General features: G+C 41.5%; 1 protein-coding gene across 1 annotated transcript; it reads right to left on the reverse strand.

The window, feature by feature from the left end:
• Nucleotides 1-3,741: 3,741 nt before the first annotated feature.
• TMEM26 (transmembrane protein 26) lies at nucleotides 3,742-17,883 on the reverse strand. Its single transcript, XM_009991310.2, has 6 exons — nucleotides 17,537-17,883; nucleotides 14,189-14,267; nucleotides 8,353-8,466; nucleotides 7,615-7,835; nucleotides 6,505-6,581; nucleotides 3,742-4,154 (listed from the first exon to the last, which is right to left on the reverse strand). The coding sequence occupies exons 1-6, from the start codon at nucleotides 17,725-17,727 to the stop codon at nucleotides 3,742-3,744; spliced, it is 1,095 nt and encodes a 364-aa protein (XP_009989612.1). The 5' UTR covers nucleotides 17,728-17,883.
• Between the last annotated feature and the right edge of the window lie 2,597 nt (nucleotides 17,884-20,480).

Below are 20,480 nucleotides of genomic sequence, written 5' to 3' on the forward strand. Positions count from 1 at the left end.
AGGTGTGTATGGGTATCCGAATGCATGTTTGTGTGCATCTGTAAAATGCGCCCTGTGTGCAGATACTAAACACATCCTTTCTGGGATTACACTGTGACCTGTATATTTGGAGGCAAAGGTTCTGAATAAAGAAGAACCTACCCAGCAAAGAGTGGAATTTACTGCTATTGCTGTGGGTTTTCAAAGCAGTGGCTGCAGTCAGAATCTGGCCTCAGTAATTAACTTACAAAGGATGGAAAGGAAAAGCAGCATGTGGAAGATGTAATTAATGGGAACATATAACAGTCAGCTCTCACATAATAAATTGGCAGCTATGCCTGAGGTAACTGCCTTTTATTTGCAAAATACAGTTGGAATTTTTTAAAATTGCACATTTTCTTCCATTTCCACATGGTCCCAAAGAACATAGTACAGTACAAATACCAACAGAAACACAATAAAGTCATGATTGTTGTTGTGGGGTTGGAGTTTTTTTTGTGTTGTGGGTTTTTTGTTGTTTAGGTTTTGTGTGTGTTTTTTTTTTTTAAGCTTAGGGCTATTATCTCATATAAGCTAATGTCCAAACGAAAGGAAAATTTTGGCTCAGGAAAAGACAAGTGGTAAAACATTTTAGTGAGGTTTATGGAATAATCTAAAAGGACAAGGCACGAACAACCAGAATAAATAACAGTAAATGTCTAGATATTTGCAGAGGAGATTTAGTAATGTAATTCTCCTGACTCAAGTAAATAATGGTTTAGATAAATGTTCTGAAATCCTTCTATTTTGAAGGCTTGAATTTTCCCTGTCTGAAAGTTTGTTGCAACTTCCCTTGAGTAGCAAACATGACATCAGTTGTTCTTTAGATACGCCACAGCCGCTGGCAGATCTTTGAGAAGATGTGTTCTACTGCTTGCCTAGTGCAAAGCTCTGGAAAGCTGCAGGGTGACACAATGGCTCCCCACACCCAGCTGCCGATTCAGCCAACTCACACTGCCTGCTGGAAAAACAGTGCTGTAGTCCTCCCTCTTGGAAAAAATTTGCAAGAGGAAGGTGAACAGGGTTTGCCACTGTGACCAAGCATGCAAGCTACTAGACTTCTTGGTGTCCGTTTCCAGGCTTCTCAATGGGGTGGAGGGAACTGTGTGTCACTACTGTCGCTACCTGGTGTATGCGATTCCCCTCTGCACACAGGTGAGGAGGTAGACTACCCACCATTTAAGTGCTTTGCTTGTCTGTTTGGTTTTTTTGTTGTTTTTAAGCAATCTGCTTGTTGTCACCTCTGAGGGAAGTCCAAATCTATTCTATTGTAAGCATGAGGGAGGATCTAGCATGTTCTGTCCGTGAGTGATCGGGGATGGGATCTATTAGTAAAAACCTAGCACCAGAATGAGTTCTTCTCACAGTAAATCTGATTAGAAGTTTTACTGCTGCTTAAAATGGAACAGCCTGAAGACTAGGAAATATAGTTCTCTGTGAAATATTCCTGCTGTAACTAGTCTCTGTATTGCTGACCCCAGGGGATCTTGCATTTGCTGCAGGCTGAGCCTCGTAGGCAGTTTGTTGCTGAACTAAGCCCTTTAAATAGACAGCAAGTTTTAAAAAAAGTACGCCCTGCGTTTTTTGTGCTGATGAATTTGGAATGATGTTCTAGCAAGCTCAGTACACTCCAAATTAATTAGCAAGAATCCTTTTAACAGGATAATTACTATAGCAGCAAGTGGTAAACTCAGAATGAATTTGAGTCATCCTGGCTTGCATCAACAAGGAAGAGACGTGTTGCAGTTCTACCAACCGATTCTAAATTTGCCCTAGTGTGAAAGGTTTTAGACAGCACAGCTGGTCAGCAGCAGCACTAACTTTTTTACTTCTAGACTTGAATTAAAATCCCAAATGAAGTTGCATTCCACTCTCCATATGTCTACCTCACAATGCCATGGCAAATGATGACTGGCTTTTGTTAATTTCTGCTGGAAAAAGGCCCAAAATAAGAAGAGCAGGAGGTGTTGCACATTGTTTCTTGAGTATAAATGTTAGAAAGGGCTATGAAGTATATGAGACTTCCATCCTTTTTTATGGCTATGTATTTTCTTCTTTCGTAGTGGAAGGGCCTGATTCTGCATAGAAGAATAACAGCTCACAAATAAAAACACAGGTTCACATGTTTGAGGATTGGAATTTTTAAATAGGCTAATCTTTCAAAGAATAAACATGTAACTGCTTATCAGACTATGAATAAAAAAGCATATGACCACTGCAGTGGTGGTAGAAACACTTTTATTCATTCCCCAGACCGGATTCCATTTTTAGATAGTGAAGACTTTAGAAAATAGTTTAATTGGGAGTTTTTAATAAGGGAAGTTACCTTAATTAGGTTACTTTATATTTGCTAGATTTTTTATATGCTTTTATGCACTCTTTTAGAACGGGTGCAGAAACTTGTAAAAGCACCTGCCATATTCTATGAGAAAATAATTTTTAGGCAGATTTTCAAAAATCACTTACCTTTCTTTCAACTTCTCTAAGCTAAGCCCAGCAAAGTCAATGGTCTTACACTGATATAAAGTGTGTTCTTGGGAGAAATTTATTAGGGCCTATGTTGTTCACTCCAAATGTCCAAGTAGTAAATGAATAATTATTAGCCACTTCTTTAAAATGGATCTTGACACTCAACAGACCAGAAAATCTCTCAAGTTATTTCATGGGACCTTGTGGTGCTTTACGAAATGTGAAGCACAAGCCTGAATCTGTTTGTCTAGATTGTCCTATCAAACTTGAGCAGTGCTGTTGTCTTTCTAGTTAGATTGTATTCCTGAGTCAAGCCACTTCTAAAAATCATATAAAATGGAGAAATATTAAAAACTTGTCTCAACTGCAAGCACAGTGAAACCGGTGGGGGGGGAAGTGTTTACAAATATTTTGGGTTTTGTTTTTTTTGGTTGTTGTTGTGTGTGTATTCTTACTAGTAGAAATAGAAAGGCAAGCACCTCTGTAGAAAATGCCTGTGACAAATGTAGCTGTCTTCTAACGATCTGTGGGACTGATTTTATTTACTTTTTTTATTTGTAAGGTTTAGGTTATTCAAACTATGCAGAACCTAAGAGACAGTCTTGTTTATGCTGTTTCATGGTGTTGCATAGCTTTTAACTGAATCCCACCAAGGATGAGGTAACATCTGAACAAGTTTTTTTAAAATTTCTTGAATGAACAATATTTTGATGTCACAGTTAACAGTAGAAATCTGTCATGCCCCTTCACTTGCATGTCTGTACAGTTGTTGCTGCTGAAGTTGCTCCTATATGTGATGAACGTATTGTTCATTATACTCTAGTTATAGCCTGACCATTGAAATTGGGCTATAGTAAAGCTAAACGCTTCTGTACTTCCCACAATGAACAGGCTTGTCCTTCTATTCAAATACATTACATATAAGTACATGTGTTGGCACAGTGCCACCAAAGGTAATAACCCACTTCGTTAGCGTGCCAAACCTTTCTTGCTACTACAAACTATGGCTACGAAATCCCCGTGGATAATACAATAGGGAATAAGTTAAAACCCACCATACAAATAGATACAAAAATGTCCCATTTCTATGACTTTGCTTCAGAAATTTCCCCTACAACTTAGAAGAAATTATCCATCTCCTGGTGGAAGAGACAAATTAGGCACTCACTCAAGGTGTGTCTGATCATAGAAATAGGCTAAGCTCTTCTGAAGGAGCTGTGGGAAATGCAACCTCTTTCAAATCGGTAACTGTGCTCACTGATCAACTGATGGAGCTTGGGATTCCTCTTTTGGAGGAAAAGCAACAAACTCTCTCATTTCAGTATCTTGATCAGCAGTAGCATGAGTACTAGCTTCACAAGGCTCGCAGGGGCAACAGCTGACTTCTTTCTTGCTCTTCTGCAGAATGGTAGCACGGAAGTCTAACGTTATCACTGCCAAACGATACAATTGTAGAGTCACAACTAAGATATTTTTAGCTGTAAAAAACACCAGCATCTGATTGAATATTCTGAAGTGGCCCATCAGGATTGAACGCACAATGAAGAAGGGACCGTCCTGTATGAAAAGGCTGACCCCAATGTTCCACAGTTCTGCACTGTACCTGCACAGCAGCAGGCTGGGGATCCGCCTTGGCGACACAGTTGGTTTGCAGCCAATATGCTGTACTGGAAATAAAGCATAGTTATGTTAAAACAACTCTCTAAAATTGAGCCAGGATTGGCTTTAAGGGCAGTTACCATCCCGGGTACCCTGTATTATAAATGCTTTCAACCGTGAACAATTCAACATAAAGTGTATCCTGTTTCTGTGATCTGTTTCAGCAAAACATGCTAAGCTCAAGTTAAGCAGACATTTATGTGGTCTGCTGAACAGGACCAAAACCTGCTTTCCCCTTCCTCTCCCACAAAGCTATCGGTATTTCTGCCCTTTTAAAACAAGAAGCAAAAGTAGGTCACCTAATCTTTCTGTAACGTCTTCCCCAGACACTTTTCTGTTGGATCAACATGCTAGGCTAACGTGTCTCTTTAAGAAAAAAAAAACACCTACCAGGCTGAATGGGAACAGCCTGAGCTGTAGCACTTCAATTTGTTTCAGGCTAAGACTTTGCTTTTAAAAGATATTTTTATTCACCAGATAGCTATTGCCTTTTTTCCTGTGTCATAGTAAGAATAAGTCATGTCAGTGCAGGACAGTATTGAGCATTATGGATAGGAAGAAACTGTGGTCGCTGCGTGCCACTTAAGAATTGAGCCACAGTTACTCAGCCTTCTGGGTATGAACTTGCATGCAGCTGTTGGAACTTGCATGGATGTGTTCCCCTTGACTATAAAAGTGGTGGTGGGGTAGAATGGTCTTTGTGGTATGGTGTCCAGAGAAGGATCACCAGAAGGGTTTGCGTGTGGTAAATATGGCTGCCTTTTAGGAAAATGCATGTGACTTAACTAACCTGTCTCTCTCTCTCAGGCAGTGGGATTTCATTAGTTTAAAAAACATAGCTACTTGTGATGCAGTAACAACTGCCAAACGTTTCAGCTTATCAAAAGAATTCTATTGTTTGAGTTAATGCTGGAGAAAAAAGAAAGATGAGACTCGAGTGGAAAATGAGTTGTAGAATGTAGAAATTTGCTGAATCCATTAGGCAAGGCTTCAGCAGCAGCTGATTTTTTTTAATGTTTTGTGCTGTTGCTGTTTAATAGACTGCATTGCTCTAGTCCAATAATAAGTGCCCATAAATTTCTATTTTACATTATGTTTGATGTGTGAGTAAACATACTGATGCTTGAATAAAAAGTACTATCTGTGTAACTGTGTAGAACTATCTAAAATAAACTGTACCCATAGTAAAAATTAAGTTATTGAACATATATTGCCTCAAAATTTAACTGGTAAATGTATTTAAATAAGCAGGAAAACAATAGCCAGAGAAAAAAATGCACAGTACAACAGGTTACTTCACTGACATAAAAACAGTGCTTAAAGAATCACAGCAGTAGTTTTATTTGGGGAGTGGTAATGTGTATGGGTGGCTAGGGGTTTTTGGGGGTTGGTTGGTTTTAAACCGAAGTATCGCATCTTTAACAGTGTACTTTGCCAGTAACAGAAACTTTAGCCGTGATAACTGATGCCATTGCATTTCAGATTTTTTTTCAGAAGGTGAGCTGCTGAGCTGAAATGCTGAAATATTTTCATAACTTCAGTGTTAAAAACAAAGCCTAGTGATGGACTAATGAAAATGCTAATGAAAAATTCCTGGAATAATTTTTCATTATTATTTTATTCATTCATTATTTTAATCAGTGTGTCAACCTAGCCATCAATTCTATGTAAGATGCTAGTGAGGATGGCCTATCTTTGGACTGATATAGCTGAGTTGCAAACTTGTTGTGATTGGAGGCCAAAACGGTTGGAACAAATGATGATGGAAGTGGCTTTCATTATTCTTGAACGTGGAGAAGCCTTTTCAGCCAAGGGACAAATGCCAGCCTGACCTGGCTGAACGTTGGGCCTTGTAGTTTAAGATAAGGGTGCACAGTCCCAGTGTTATATGGTCCTTTAGGTTCCCTGCGAATAGGTAATTTCTCCTGTGATAACCACTTCCGTGCTCTTGACTGTGCTGTCCCTTGTGGTTAACAATAGCTTATGTCTCCATAAGGTCTAGCAACCTACCCAGATTTGAGCCATAATATAATCCAAGACCAGATCTAACTCGAGAGCTCACACAGTGAAGTTTATAGCAGTGACAGGGAACTGGAGCGGATGCTCCAATACAATATTGCACTTTCATTTTTTTTCTGAAAATAAGAGTGTTTTATCAGGGAGATCAGAGGTTAGGCAGTAACAAGTGTTTCCTCAAAAGAAACCACAATGGGCTTTCTTCAAAAACCATAATTCTCATACAAATTGCTCTCCACTGGAAGCCCTTGGTATAGCCTGTAGCGTGTGCACAGCCGCAAGACATGCCAGCAAAAATGTGAAGCGTTTATTCTCTTTTCTTGTCTTTGTGCCAATACTAACCTGCAAGATCAAGTGGAAACTGTAACATACTCCAGGTCCATACAGCAAGAATTGCATTTATAAGAGCATAATTCTTCCTATGGGAGGGGGGAAAAAAGGTAACAGTGAAGATGCAGTTTACTTATGTGATAACAAAAGTTTTCTGTAGTATTTTAAATGTTATTTAAAGGCTGGTTGAGAGAAACAGTGATTGATTAATGGACACTCTGAGAGGTAAGACTTAGGAAAACAGAGGCACCTTTTGATATAGAATTTTTGCTGTTCAGGCCGTGTGTTCAGCTGTGTAATTACGCTAAATATCTGATGCTAACATTATAATGATAAGCATATGGAAAGAGACTATGTAGCTGATAAGAGCTGATATCTTTACTCTTGAAGTGATTACACATTCCTTGCAAGCTTCAAGCTTCTCTGACAAGTGGGAAGGACCTATTTTCCTGCTATAAAAACTTTTCTGTGATATTTAAAAAAGAAAAAAAAAACATGTCTGTAAGAGAGAATGAACATCATCCGTGATTCTTTTTCTTTATGATGGATGTTCACAGCTTATCTCTCAGTGCATGAGGGGGAGATGGGCTTACTTTCTCTGGGAGAGATCACGATGTTGAAAATTCACACCAGACTATGCCATTCCCTTTCTTCTTATCTTTGAACACTTTGTCATTCTATCATGAAGAAAGTACATATGAGATAACCAAAGAAGCAACTTGGATAATGAATCACTAAAGCAAACTCTAGTTGCTTCCTTGCTAGTCTAAAACAATTCATTAACCTGAAAGAGGCTTACAGTGTGTCCAGTGTTTCAGCTCCTGTAGCTGTAAGAACTGGCGCTGCGTGGCAGTTACGCTAGTTGTTTGGCTCTCTACCCTTTTATTGTGATAGATGCAACACGCTTCTCTGCTGGCAACAGCTGAGTTGCAGCAGCTCATAGGATTGTTAGGTCTTTTACAGAGAGAAAGGTGAGAGTAGGGAAACGGAGCCTTTGAACGTAGCCTTCTGTCATCTGTGGGAAATACAGTCCCACTAGTCTGAACGCCGCAGATCGCACAAACATCTTCAGACAAAACAAATATCTTGCACTATGCGAATATGTCAGCAAATGGTCCTTACCGAACATCTTCGATGTCCAAGGTTTCACTAGCAAATTCAAGTATATCTGCTGCTGTTCCCACAAACATGAGAAGCAGCTGAGACAATTGATCCCGGGTGATTTCAACTCCAATGGGGAGAAGCCACCTCCCAATTACTAGTAGTAGCAGGAAAGTCTGGTGGAGGGCCAGTGTCCATACAGTCTCACAGATTGTGGAGAGCTGATTCACAAAGACTTTAGCCTGTTGAAAAGACAACATCGTCCTATAACTGATGTTATAGGTACCTTCAAAGACTGCATTCATTCTTGAGCCTGCTTTTGTTCTCCTTCACATTGAATTAAGGCAAATTGTTTCTATTTAGCAGGCATAATTTGAAAAAGGCACATTAATACAAACTTTAGGTAATGAATAGCAAATCTTTTCCTGTATACTACCCCTCGTGTTCTCATCTGTCAGCTGAGCATTATCCTTTGCAGAACCATCCCTTGGACACTTTCTAAATTCAGTTACTGAGATTTGGAAGAGAATGGTAGGAGAGCCTCGTCTTCACACAGTCTTTTCCTACCAACAATAGTTAGAATGCAGCACTCTGTAGGCCACTTTCACAATATGTTTTTTTTTAAACTATTTTTTTTCCTTTCTTTTTCTTTTTAGTTTTAACTGCTGTGTGAGGAGCTTGCCCAAATAGACACAACAATCCTCTCTAATTGCTCTAATATCATAAGATCTCTTCTAGGAATAGGAAAAGATGTCCCACCGTCTGAATGATGTGGTGATCTATTCCCTCGCTTCCGTGACTGCTGTTTCTGGATTGGCTGAAGTCTTGGTTGCTGACATTCACCTGAACTGCTCCAGGCTCATTACCGCAGTACTGTTGTGAACAAAAACATCACACGTGCATAAACATCCCACGCAGGGAGCTTTCTGTGGCTGAGAGTCCTGTTTTGCTGAACTGCAGAGGGTTCATTTGTAAAAGTCAGTCAATGTTTACAAAGGTACATGCTCATTTTGAATGAAATTCCCCTCTTGTTCAGAATGGAGGAATTCCTCTCATAAGGAGAGGAGTGAATGTGTTGGTAGGTCCCTGAGAAAGTGAAAAATTGTACTGTAGAGGACTATGTAAATTCAAAGGCTGATGGAGTGGGTGACACCTTTGTGCTTTTAAGACCGCACTCTTTGAATGCGATCTGCCTGCAGCTCTCCTGAACAGGCTGTTGAGTTTCTTACATAGCCTCTCTCTGGTTAAAACAGTAAAATAGGGTAAAAATTCATCATGTTCAGTCTCTATATTCAAACTTTTTTCTCAAAATACTTGCTTATCTCTGCTATTCAGAAAAAGTTCTTTAAAAATGCCATTGCTTTATCTTTCTGTGTGACTTTCCTCAAGACTGAAATGAATAGTTAGGGTAGGATCTTTGGGTTGTATTCTCTGCCCCCTGCCTCTCCCAATTGTGCCTTATTCTGCAAGGAAATTCATAATATGAGAGGTGAGATTCAGGAATAATTAAGAAGAATGGGCCTGTGTTGTTGCCTACCCCTGCAGAGTAGAAAAACAGGGTATTTTTTTTTACTTTCTCCAAGTATCCAGTGCTCTGGAAAAGAGAATGTTGGCTAAAACATACTGTTACTTCAACCACAGTAAAGCAGCAGTGGGACTGTGTCCCATCTGAGGTCTGCAGCACTGCTCTGCCCTTCTACCTTCACCCCCAAGGATGGCCCCGGAACAACTGGGGTATGGTTCTGAAATCTGTCTTCATAACAATCCCTTAATATCTCTCTTCATTGTAATAAAAAAAGGGATAATTAGAAAATCAAACCATGCTGTTAATAAAGACTTTTATCCTGTCCTGTTTGTGCCAGAGAACACCAGATAATTTGCATTTCTCCACTGCACCCCCCACCGTTTTATTTCACAGGGAGTGATTTTTCTGCAACAATTGGAATGTGTTCTAGTGCATATTGAATAGCTGTGTTCAGCATAATGCCTGCCAATATATAGGCAACATTTTCTAGCAAATGTCGCATTCTAGGAAATTTCAGATTCTACTTTGATACTTTACTTGGTCTCTGATAGTGTTGCTCAGTATCTGAGTAAATGCTGCCTCTTGCCTGACCTTGTTGTAGATAAATGGAGTAACTTCCCCTGGCCTGAAAAATCTGGAAAACAAAGTCAGTGCTTGTTGCTTTTGTAGTTGGTGGTAAAGGCTCTTAAACTGAATGCTTGCCTTATTTGGACAGTGGGTGTGAGAGCATTGAAAGATTGACCCATGGATGTGGGGAACACGGTATTTCCATTTGGAAGACGGAAGTCTAAAGTTCTGGGTATGGAGACAGTGAGATGGAGAGGCTGGTACTCTGCCGGCTGCCACCTTGTGGGGCTAATCTCCCTGGGTTAGCCCTTCAACCAAAGGAGAGAGAGACACAGAGCAGGTGGTTCAGAGGATGTTTCAGAAACGACATTGAACTGATGCTCTAGAGAAGCCTTTTTACCTGTTGATTGTAGAAGTCTAAAGCCTATGGAGACTGGCCCCCAAGGTAAAAGTCAGCCTTTCTGAGTAACCCTCCCAGGCAGTGTGACACAGTCAGCAGAGGCAACCATGACCTAAAAATACTATATAACTGGCGTAGCCACCCCAGAATATGAAGGAGTACCTACCTTGTAAGAAGTAGTCTGGTTAGGGCAAAGGGATTACTAACTTGCAGTGGAGGAGGAAGGCAAATTCACCTTGACAGCCCTTGGTTTATCATTAAATCTGCATTTGAGCCCAATCCTCTGCCCCCTTGCCTGGTCCGACAGGGGCAAGAAGAAGGGAGCCATGAACCTACGTTAAACTCCACATCAGAGTTTGGGACTTTCTTGTTTGTTTTTCAAAGCCCAGTTGCTTAGAGAGGGATTTGCCGAATTGCAGTCAGGGCTCTGGGGCAGCCTGCTGCATTCGCTGTATGCGTAAGGACGGCAGAAATCCCTTCCCAAACACTGTGAGAACTCCCAGCAAGTAAATCGGGTGGCTGAAGGACAGGAGTGAAATGGGAGGTAGTGACGTGTGTAGGTGCCCCTCAGCAGATGCTGTGGCTCTCCCCATGCCAACAGTATGGAGCAGATAGCTCTTACGGCTCTGGAGCACCTGGTCTGCTTAACCTGTGCCCAGGGCAGAGGAGCTGCTGGAGTCAGCGACTTGCACTGCTAGAGGGAGGTGGAGGAAGGCACGCCACAGTTTCCATGTGGCTTTTATTATTTTTTTTTTGTAGTGGCACAAAGGTACAGAGAATATTTCTTTAAGAAATTTAATTCACCTTATCAGTGTCTTTTGTAGGTTCCTTACATGTAATTTTTGCAACTCCTCCTGGCTGAATGGGGCTTACTGTTTCAGCGCAAGGCTCCATGAACTCCGACTGAATGGTGCTCTGCTGGGCTGGGGCTGCATCTCAGCTGCATGCAGGCAGGAAATGGAAAACTGCATCTGCAAAGCCAGTCATTTAACTAGATTCTTGATTTTTAATTTAAGTATGTTCCTGTCTGGTTTTGGTTTGTTTCTGAATCTTTATTAAGTGATGATTTTGGTGGTGATTCATTTGAAAGTTTGGAGAAGAGCCTTTATTTTCATCATGTATATGCATGTAAATAGCACTGCTGGTGCCAGGCATACTTGCCTAGCCCGTTATATATGTGCAGCGACTTAATGGGAATATGACAAGGAAAAAGTGAATACTAAGTTTCATAGGCAGCTGATAAACGTGGTTTACCTCTTTACTGCTAGAAGAAATTGTACGTATTTTGCATAAATTCTAGCTTGGTTTTCTGAAGTGAAGCTTACATTCCTCTGATTTATAAAACATGTAATCAAAACAGAAACTGTGCTGTAGGATACGGCATTGTCCTATTGTGTGGCCTGCAGAGAGCTCACTGTCACTGCACAGGGAACTCCTGAAACGCTGAACTAATTCAGCAAATATCTATTTGCATCTTATTCACAATCCACTATTCCTAAATAAAAATGAGGTTAGCTAAAACTTTTTGCGATGGGTCCAGCATTGAGATGGTAAAATTGACACCTGAATACCAGGGCAGATACCCTCAATCCTGTTAAGGTGTGCAGAGGCTGGCAGCCTGAGTATGGAAGAGGTTAGCTCTTCCCTGGAGCGGGCCCTCTGCCAAGCAACAGGTACCCTGCTTGATCTCTGCTGTTCCAGCCTTCCTTGCCAGAAACTGTTGCTGTCCCTATAGCAACACGTGTGATGTCAGAAATTCAAAGCAGCCATGACTGCTTCATTTTGCTCATACAGGAAAGCTGAAACATGAAACAGGGAGAAAAGACTGCTTGAGCTGTTTTTCAGATTGAGGAAGATAATGGTTATGGGAGGGACGAAATGGTGAAAGGTGTGAGATCGCTTTTAGAGTGACATACTACAATTTTAGCTGCTAAGAGAATCCCACCTCAGAATAAGGCTGAGGGAATCATAGAATGGCATAGGCTGGAAGGGACCTCAGAGATCATCTAATCCAACCTCCCTGTCATGGGCAGGGATGCCTCAAATGGGCAGTAATATTGATTATTTCCTTAAAATGTTCAAGTTAAGGTGGTTAGATACTTTGTAAACCTTGTAATTATTTTTATCTTATTACTGACTGGGAAGTCTACATCCACTACAGCACTGGTAGTCAGGTAAGCTCTGCAACAGGTGGTTGGTCTTCGCTTTCTGGGGCAGCGATGCACCAGGCACTTGCAAGGGTAACAGTATTTGTTTATCTGAGATCTTATACGTTATGAAGAAAGAATGCTTGTTTTTTTAATGGATTAAATGGTTTTAATTTTCTTGCCATTCTATCTTGCAGACAGCAATTTTTTCACTTGATACAGTTCAATTTACTTTATAGTCTCTCGCAAACGCGTCTTTCATCCCCAAATACTTTACTGCAAAGCAGTAGTTTCTCTGCAGTCAGTGTTTCACTGTTGATATATGAATGGTATTACTCATGTCCAGTTCTGCTGTACTCAGAGAGGCAGAATGGCCTCTGTCTTCAGGAGGAGAGACTGCATATTAGCACATGCCTTAAATAACAGCACCGGCACAAGCAGTTGGTGTTTCCTGTTAGAGATTCTACGTGAGATCAGTGTTCTGCTGCCTTAAAGACCACAAACTGTTTTCATGGTGGATATATTAAATGTGTGGATCTAGCAACTGCATAATTACCCATTCTGTTAGTATTTTAATACAGAAAATCCCAACAATGCTTTAGTATGAGAAGTAGTACTAGTCTGGGTGCTGTGTTGGAGATTAATTGTTAGAAGGGCTGCTCCACTTCTGGAGGTATTGGTTTTGAATCTATTAGATTGTGTGTTTCCAGAACTTTCTGTCCTATCTCTCCAGGTATAAACTAAGCTGTTAACTTGATATACTCCCTCTGTAATTCACAGTAGCAGTATATCAATAAGAACAAAGTATGCCATGTTCTAACATCATTTTAGGAAATAAACTGCTGCCTTTGACTACAGAATTAGCCTGTTTCTTGGACCAGATTTAACTATGACAAATGTTCTCAATATCCACATTACCTGTCTGTGACTGTTTAAGGAGATTTGGCAAAACAAGAAGACAATAAATTCCTGCTGCTGTATTTAGAAAGAGCCTCAGGCATTTTCAGTGTAAACACAATTTTGAATATTTGATTATGCTTCTGTGGGCTCTAACAATGTTTCAAAGGAGAAAATGAGGCACTATGTCTTCTTAGTCTAATTTATGTATTTTCTTATGTTGCTTTTTGCTCTTGTTCTTATTGGGCCCTTTTCTGCTGTGGATGTAAGGTATTGCCTATGTGCAAATGCTGGGACAGACAAAATCCCAGTTTCACTACGTAGAAGTGCTATGGGGACTTGAAAGCAGTCTGCATGGGGAGGTTGTTCACTCAGTGTGGACTACTGGGCTAAGTGGCTCTGTCCTGGCCCTAACTGACCCCATCTGCCAGAAGAATAATTACATTTAAAAATCTTACTATGTATCGTAGTCCTGAATTGGAATCCAGACTCCCCCTACTCTCAGGTTACTATAAAGCATGAATAAAGAAAGGACATAAACACTTGACAGACAAATTACTGTGTCAGCTATCTGTGGTAGCAACCTGTGAGTATTCTCCTAGGTTGCAGCAAACATGAGGTAACTTGAGTTTAAGACACTTTTCACTGATACTTGTCTCAATTTTGGCTTGCTTGGAGTTGTGGTATCTGTCTGTAAGTGCTGTGAAACTCATACTTTATTTTACACCAGCCTCTAAAGCAATGAAATTCTTTCACCATCCTGAGCAAGATTCAAGCTCGTAACCTGAGGGTGAAAGGCTGTTTTTCAAACGTCTAGTCCTTGGTTCCCTAGCCAAATACAGAAAAGCTGTCTCATTTTTAGCTAGGAATGGGGTTCATTATTTGATATTTAGGAAATAAACAGTAGTCATAGTATAGTTGTAGCTGGATTGGGAGATCCACAAGTATAAAACAGAAAACTGGAACAAGACCTGGCAGACTTCTGTGTGTATGCCTAAATCCAACCCATCAAATAATGCATCAATTTCAAACAAGTCCATCTTGTCTCATAATAAATACCTGAGTCCCGTGATGAATTTCTAGTAGCCATAGTGATGGTACTGTGCAAATCAGATACAAAAATATTGCTGGTGAAAACCTGTGAAGGAAAAGATAGCTTCGTATTACATGACATTGTAAATACCATATAGCCTATCATCTGCATTGAAAAGTATCTTGTGCCCCCTACTATATGGGATATTAAGAAATAGGGTAACTGCAAATAAGAGTTGCTATTCTCGCTGAATTCCTTATGCTGTCAGTATTATGAATCATGGATTTATTTGTATATCCACCTAAGATCACATATGGAAGTTTACTTAAAATCTCTTTTTAAGAACTAACCAAAGGCACTTTGCTGTTCGTATTTCTATCATAGCATTCTCTGTACTTTAAGGGCGGCCGGGGTGGAGGGAGGTAGGGAAGCTTCTAGCTAACATGCTGTCTGATTTCTTGAAGGATGAATTAATACAATGAGTCACTTCATGGAATGATGCTGGAATAAAGGTTGTCGATCCCAATCCTGTGCATTGACACAGGAAAGGTAGAAATAGCACCAGTTTGCCTAAAATAAGCATTGCTTCAGTATGAAGTCTCCCAGTGCAGGCTGAAATGGTTTATGAAAACGTCTTTGCCTTGTTTGCCCATTTGTGCTGGCAATTGTGTAAGTGTTTAGGATTTCTGTCTCTAGTTCTCTCTTAGTCTTCTATATAACTTATGATGGTGAATCTTTATTATCCTCAGCTTCTTGAGCTGAGTTTATTCAGAAATACTAAAAAGATTTCATTACTCCTTCTAGAAACACTAATTTTATTTTTTTCGTGAAGGTTGCTGATGTTTTATTATTAAACATGTGACAGTTTTTTGTTTGGGGTGGGTTTTTTTGGCAATCCTTATCCTTTTGGAGTAGGAATGAGGTCTGATGTCACTAATGTTCCATCTAGCTCTGTCATAGTATGGACTGAGCATCACTGCCATGCTGCCGAAACACACAGCAGCCTTTGCATCACATATAGGTGCTGGCCCAAGATGGGGAAGTGCAGTCAAACTCGGGATACTAGCTTAATTCCTTCTATCCTGTCGTGCCTGTCATTGGCACGTTCTGCAGTGAATTTAAATTGCTTATAAGTATGTAACTGTAGCGATGTTTTGGTCAAATGTTGTTGCACTTATTGTTTGTTCCTATCTTTAATTTACCTTTATTTGTGTAATCATGACTTTTCCAGAGATTAAATATTGAGGAAGAGAAAAAAAAAACCCTGCTCAGGAAAATGACTGGGTTGCTGAGCTGCTGTGAAATGTTTCACTCAATCCCCTCTAAATAAGATAAGACCTGGTTTGGGTTTTTTGGTTGCTTTTTTGTGTGTGCGTGTTTGGTTTTTGGGTTTGTGTTTTTCTGGAGAAGAATGAGGAGGTGTAGTTGCTTGTTTTGGCAGTGGGTTTTTTGTTGTTTGCCTTTTTAAAAAAAAAAAAGTTAGTGCTTCTCTAGGGTTTTAGCATGGTTATTTTGGGAGAAAACACACCTCATTTGAATGAGCGAACTAACTTATTTTATAGTATTTCCTGTAGGACCTGAGCACATGAAAAATCCATCCAGCTGGCAGGTTAGCAATACTGAGCTAATGATACCAGATCAGGCCAGGAGACTTCAGGGGCTTTAACCCTGCCTTTCTTTCAGAAGGAACAATCTAGAGGAAATACTGTGTGGCCAGGCCCACAATAATACTTTTTCTCCACATCTGCCGTTAAATTTTTTGTGCTGGTGTAGTAAGTAAGTCTGCTGTCAATAAGGAATGGAGAGATTGAGGCTCGTGGAGGCAGCAGAGTCCTGTGGCACAGTGATTGTCTATGGAGTTGTTTCTATAAATGCAGATGATACTGCCTGGTCTGAATGGGTTTTCCACTAGGGCAGAAAGTTATCCTGACACAAATAGATGCTGGCCACTTGTCTACAGTTCTTACCTATAAATGGACTCTACTGTGCTGCATAAAGTGCTGGACTACATCCATTTACAAAATTTCCTTCTAGCTAAATTTAGCCCAGTCTTCTAGCACATATATTCATCTAAAATGGATCTGCTTTCTGTATCTATTTTCCTTTGGATTTTCCAAAAGCTGCCATAGCAAGTGTTCCTTCATGAAGTCTCTGCTGCTGCCTCCTCCTCTCTCCAGTGAATCAGGTCTGCTCACTCTGCCTCTGTCTCGTAACTGGGCATTTGGAGCTCTGCTGTTGTTAAATTTTCCTGTGTCCCAGACTTTATCGCTGCTTTTATTACATTCGAATTTAGAACAAGGAACACGTGTGTGAATTGTCACACAACACTGCTTCTGTTATAATGAGTTTCACAGGTTGCAATGGGCAGGAGTTTGAGATCATTGAAATATGCTAGGGCTTTTTTTTTGTCCTGGATTTGTCTCAGGGCCTCCCTGCGGTTTGAGTTTTTAAAAATAAAAGGTCCTAATGAAATCTTGACAATTAGTTATGTGACCACTTCCTTTTTACAGAGCATTTGTTTCAGCTGACTGAGCGCTGATGAGCTGTAGATGACTGCAGTACTTCTTTAGATGCATGTAAAAACCCATGTGCTTGGGCAAACTCTGCTATGACTAACTTTTTTTCTTTGTTTCTCAGGCAGCCTTTCATGCATGAAAGTTTGCCTCTGAAATAGCCTCTCAAATTCAAATCCAAATTTTTGGATTTGCAATACAGCAAGAGTGGCTGCTGCTCATCTTTTGTTCATCACTGAGTTTTTGTTCATGTGCTAGCATGGTGTTAGCACTGTTGCAAGCAGTGGGGACAGGGAATGCAGTCCCAGGGAAGGAGGTACAAACCAGAGCATGGCAGGATGGGGTAAGAGATGCAAGGCATCTGCATGGAACAGCCTGCGTGGGCCCCCCAGCACCCTTCTGCACCTCTCACCTGTGCTCTTGATGCATTTTACCTTAGGAGGTGCCCAGCGACGGTGTGAAAGTGTGCGTGCCCCCTGTGTCCCCAGCCCACTCGATCAGCAGCTCCAGACCATGAACCCCTTGCCTGCAGCTACGTTTCCCGCTACTTTCAGCTGTTAGTATGGATATACACACACACACACACACACAGAGACATTACAGAGCGCGGCTTCCAAGTAGTCTGCTGCAAAACTGCCCCTTCTGAAAGCCCTCTGTTTAGTCCATTGCCAAACCCAGGGCTTTACCAGTTTTCCCCCTTCCCACCCTCCAGGTGCAGCAGAGCAGAAAAAGCCATCCCCTGAAAGCTTGGCAGCAACACAGCCAGGGCAGTTCTGCTCTCAGAAGGCAGCCCCACATCTGCTGCAAAGTACATGCAAAGAAGCAAGAGGGGCTCGGTGGGAGCCGCTGGAATATGCTCACCATTTGTAGCCTCTGCCTTGCTTAAACTTGAGGGTGAGCCCCGTCTCCAGGCACAGGAGGAGATTGAGCAGTGCCAGCAGCCAGTACTTGGGTTCTTTCTTCACTGCAGCCACTCTCCAGACCCCGATGAGAGAATGCAGCACAAAGAGCAGGCGAGTAACCAGGGCATTGAGAAGTACCATCAGCTCCATCCTGGAGCAGCCCCCTCTCCCCTTTTCCCTGCACAGCAGGGGCCCAGCACTTTTTAGGAGCCCTGGGAAGTTACCCTGGAAATCAGTGGGAAGCGTGTGCACCGCAGGCACACAGATCTCTTCTCCTCTTCCATCTCCACAAAGGGGCCCATTATAACAAAAAGAAACAGCATTGCCCCTCCCCCAGACTTCCTGAAAACTTTTTAAAGGGAAAAAAAAAAAGCTCATGCTTCCAGGCTATGGTGATTCGCAACGCTCAGCACAGCTCTGACTGTGCCAAGACAGGGGCGTAAAGAGTTTCTTTCTGTTCTCTCTCTATTATCTGCTCAAGGACTAAACGGTGGGGAGGCTTCTGTCTCAATGTTTGCCATCTCTCCACTGGCCTCGCTTGCTGCTCTCATCTTGTAGACTTCTAGCAAAAAACCAAAATGTAAGAAGTGTTATTAATTTGATTCTTCCTTGCTAAAAGTTCCGCTGCATTACTGAGACTGCAAAACCCTCCTTCCTTTCCCCTCCCACTGAAAGATACAATTTGTATTGTGAATTGGAGTGATGTTCCACAGGGGTCAGCACTGGGACCGGTGCTGTTTAATATCTTTGTCAGTGACATGGACAGTGGGATCGAGTGCACCCTCAGCAAGTTTGCAGATGACACACGAGCTGTGTGGTGTGGTCAACACACTGGAGGGAAGGGATGCCACCCAGAGGGACCTTGACAGGCTGGAGAGGTGGGCCTGTGAGAACCTCATGAAGTTCAACAAGGCCAAGTGCAAGGTCCTGCACATGGGTTAGGGCAATGCCAAGCACAAGTACAGGCTGGGTGGAGAATGGATTGAGAGCAGCCCGGAGGAGAAGGACTGGGGGGTGCTGGTTGATCAGAAGCTCAACATGAGCCAGCAGTGTGCCCTTGCAGCCCAGAAAGCCAGCTGTCAAGGGAGGTGATTCTGCCCCTCTACTCTGCTCTCATGAGACCCCACCTGCAGTGTTGCATCCAGCTCTGGGGCTCCCGACATAAGAACATGGAGCTGTTGGAATGAGTCCAGAGGGAGGAACGTGATGATGATCTGAGGGTTGGAGCACCTCTGCTATGAAGACAGGGTGAGAGGGTTGAGGTGGTTCAGCCTGGAGAAGAGAAGGCTCCAGGGAGACCTTTTGGCAGCCTTCCATTACCTAAAGGGTACCTACAAGAAAGCTGGAAAGGGACTTCTTTTACAAGGGCGTGTAGTGATAGGACAAGGAGCAATGGATTTAGACTGAAAGAGGGTAGATTTAGATTAGACCTAATGAAGGAATTCTTAATTCTGAGGGTGGTGAGGCACTGGAACAGGTTGCCCAGAGAAGCTGTGGCTGCCTCATCCCTGGAATTGTTCAAGGCCAGGCTGGATGGGGCTTTGAGCTACCTCATCTAGTGGAAGGTGTCCCTGCCGATGGCAAAGGGGCAAGAATTAGATGATCTTGAAGGTCCCTTTCGACCCAAACCATTCTATGATTCTGTGTTTGAGAGCTTTTTATTGTTCATTTAGCATTGCAATACAGAAAGCAGAAACTGTGTACTTAGTTCAATATTGCAATCCCTGTGTGCAACAGCGTTAAAAAGCAAGAGAAGTTAGAAAAGTTAACTAGTACTGAAATTTAGTTAAACTACTGTATTGAATAATCTAAATGTGCTTCAGGACTAAGGAGCAGCCTCAGTAAGGAATGCTGAAATCTGGGCTAGCACTAATGTTACCAAATAAGCCAATAGGAACATATACAAAAAATGCACAAAAGTTTGACCATTAGGTCCGTTACCTTTAGATTGACCTTCATCTTGTGTGGGAACAGTTTATAAAGTACAGAGTACGTTTAAAAATTGCTGTGATATTTCTCATAGTGATTATAAATTTTATTTGAATTTGCACTTGGGTAACCAAAGAGAAATTTCTTCTTGATCAAAATTGTCGTTGTGTTGCTCCAGTTTTGTGTTTATTTACTGCCAAAGCACTTGTATTTTACAATGGTGTATCTCAATTTAAATATAGAATCATCTCCATGTAACCTACTGTGGCATGCCAAAGGTCCTAACTTCCTAAGTGATTTAATTTTAAATATCCTGTTCTACTTTAAACACATGGAGATATTCTTCTAAGAGTGGTGATGTTTGTAAGATGATGTTTTTCCTCAAGTGCTAAGGTCTGAGTTTTTCTCACTGCAAAACCAAGCCCCTTTGTCTATGAACTGCTGAAGCTGGTGCTGGCCAGCTGATATCCTTGGGGGAGAGGACTACTTAAAAATAACCCTGCCCAGAAAAAAAAAAGAAAAACAAAAGGGCCTTCCACAGCGTAGATCACTCACTCAGGAAATGCCTGAGTAAATAAATGAACTGTGCAGTGTGCCTTTTTGAAGAAACAAAATCGAGTTCCTCATGCTCAGAGGAAAATTAATTCAAGTCAAGCGCCTACTACTGATAATCCCCAGCCAACAACCACCCTGCCGTATCATGCCTTGAGTGCTGTTGGTTCACAGCCCTTCCGTGGGTGTTAAGGTCAAACCTTGTTGAAGAGGAAACAGGGAACAGACAGGAATGAGAGATTGTTTAAAAGAAATACTCCTCTGTGGGAGTGCTTGATGTCTAAGGAATGACCTGAGGGAACTGGTATGTCTAATCCTTCATGGAGATCCTAACAGTGCAGATGTCATAAACTTGGAAAGATGATGATCAGTGGCACATTCCCATGATATCGTGTATTCAGGAAGGATGCAGTGAGCTTTGC

Source organism: Tauraco erythrolophus, chromosome 9 (genome assembly GCF_009769465.1).
Source record: "Tauraco erythrolophus isolate bTauEry1 chromosome 9, bTauEry1.pri, whole genome shotgun sequence".
Taxonomy (NCBI): domain Eukaryota; kingdom Metazoa; phylum Chordata; class Aves; order Musophagiformes; family Musophagidae; genus Tauraco; species Tauraco erythrolophus.

Excerpts from the sequence above, each read along its gene's own strand:
- TMEM26 (XM_009991310.2), bottom strand. The coding sequence starts at position 17,727 with ATGGAGCTGATGGTACTTCTCAATGCCCTGGTTACTCGCCTGCTCTTT. Across the intron at positions 14,268-17,536 it reads CAAGGCAGAGGCTACAAATG|GTTTTCACCAGCAATATTTT; the intron begins GTGAGCATATTC and ends TTTCCTTCACAG. Across the intron at positions 6,582-7,614 it reads TTGGACATCGAAGATGTTCG|GAAGAATTATGCTCTTATAA; the intron begins GTAAGGACCATT and ends CCCCTCCCATAG.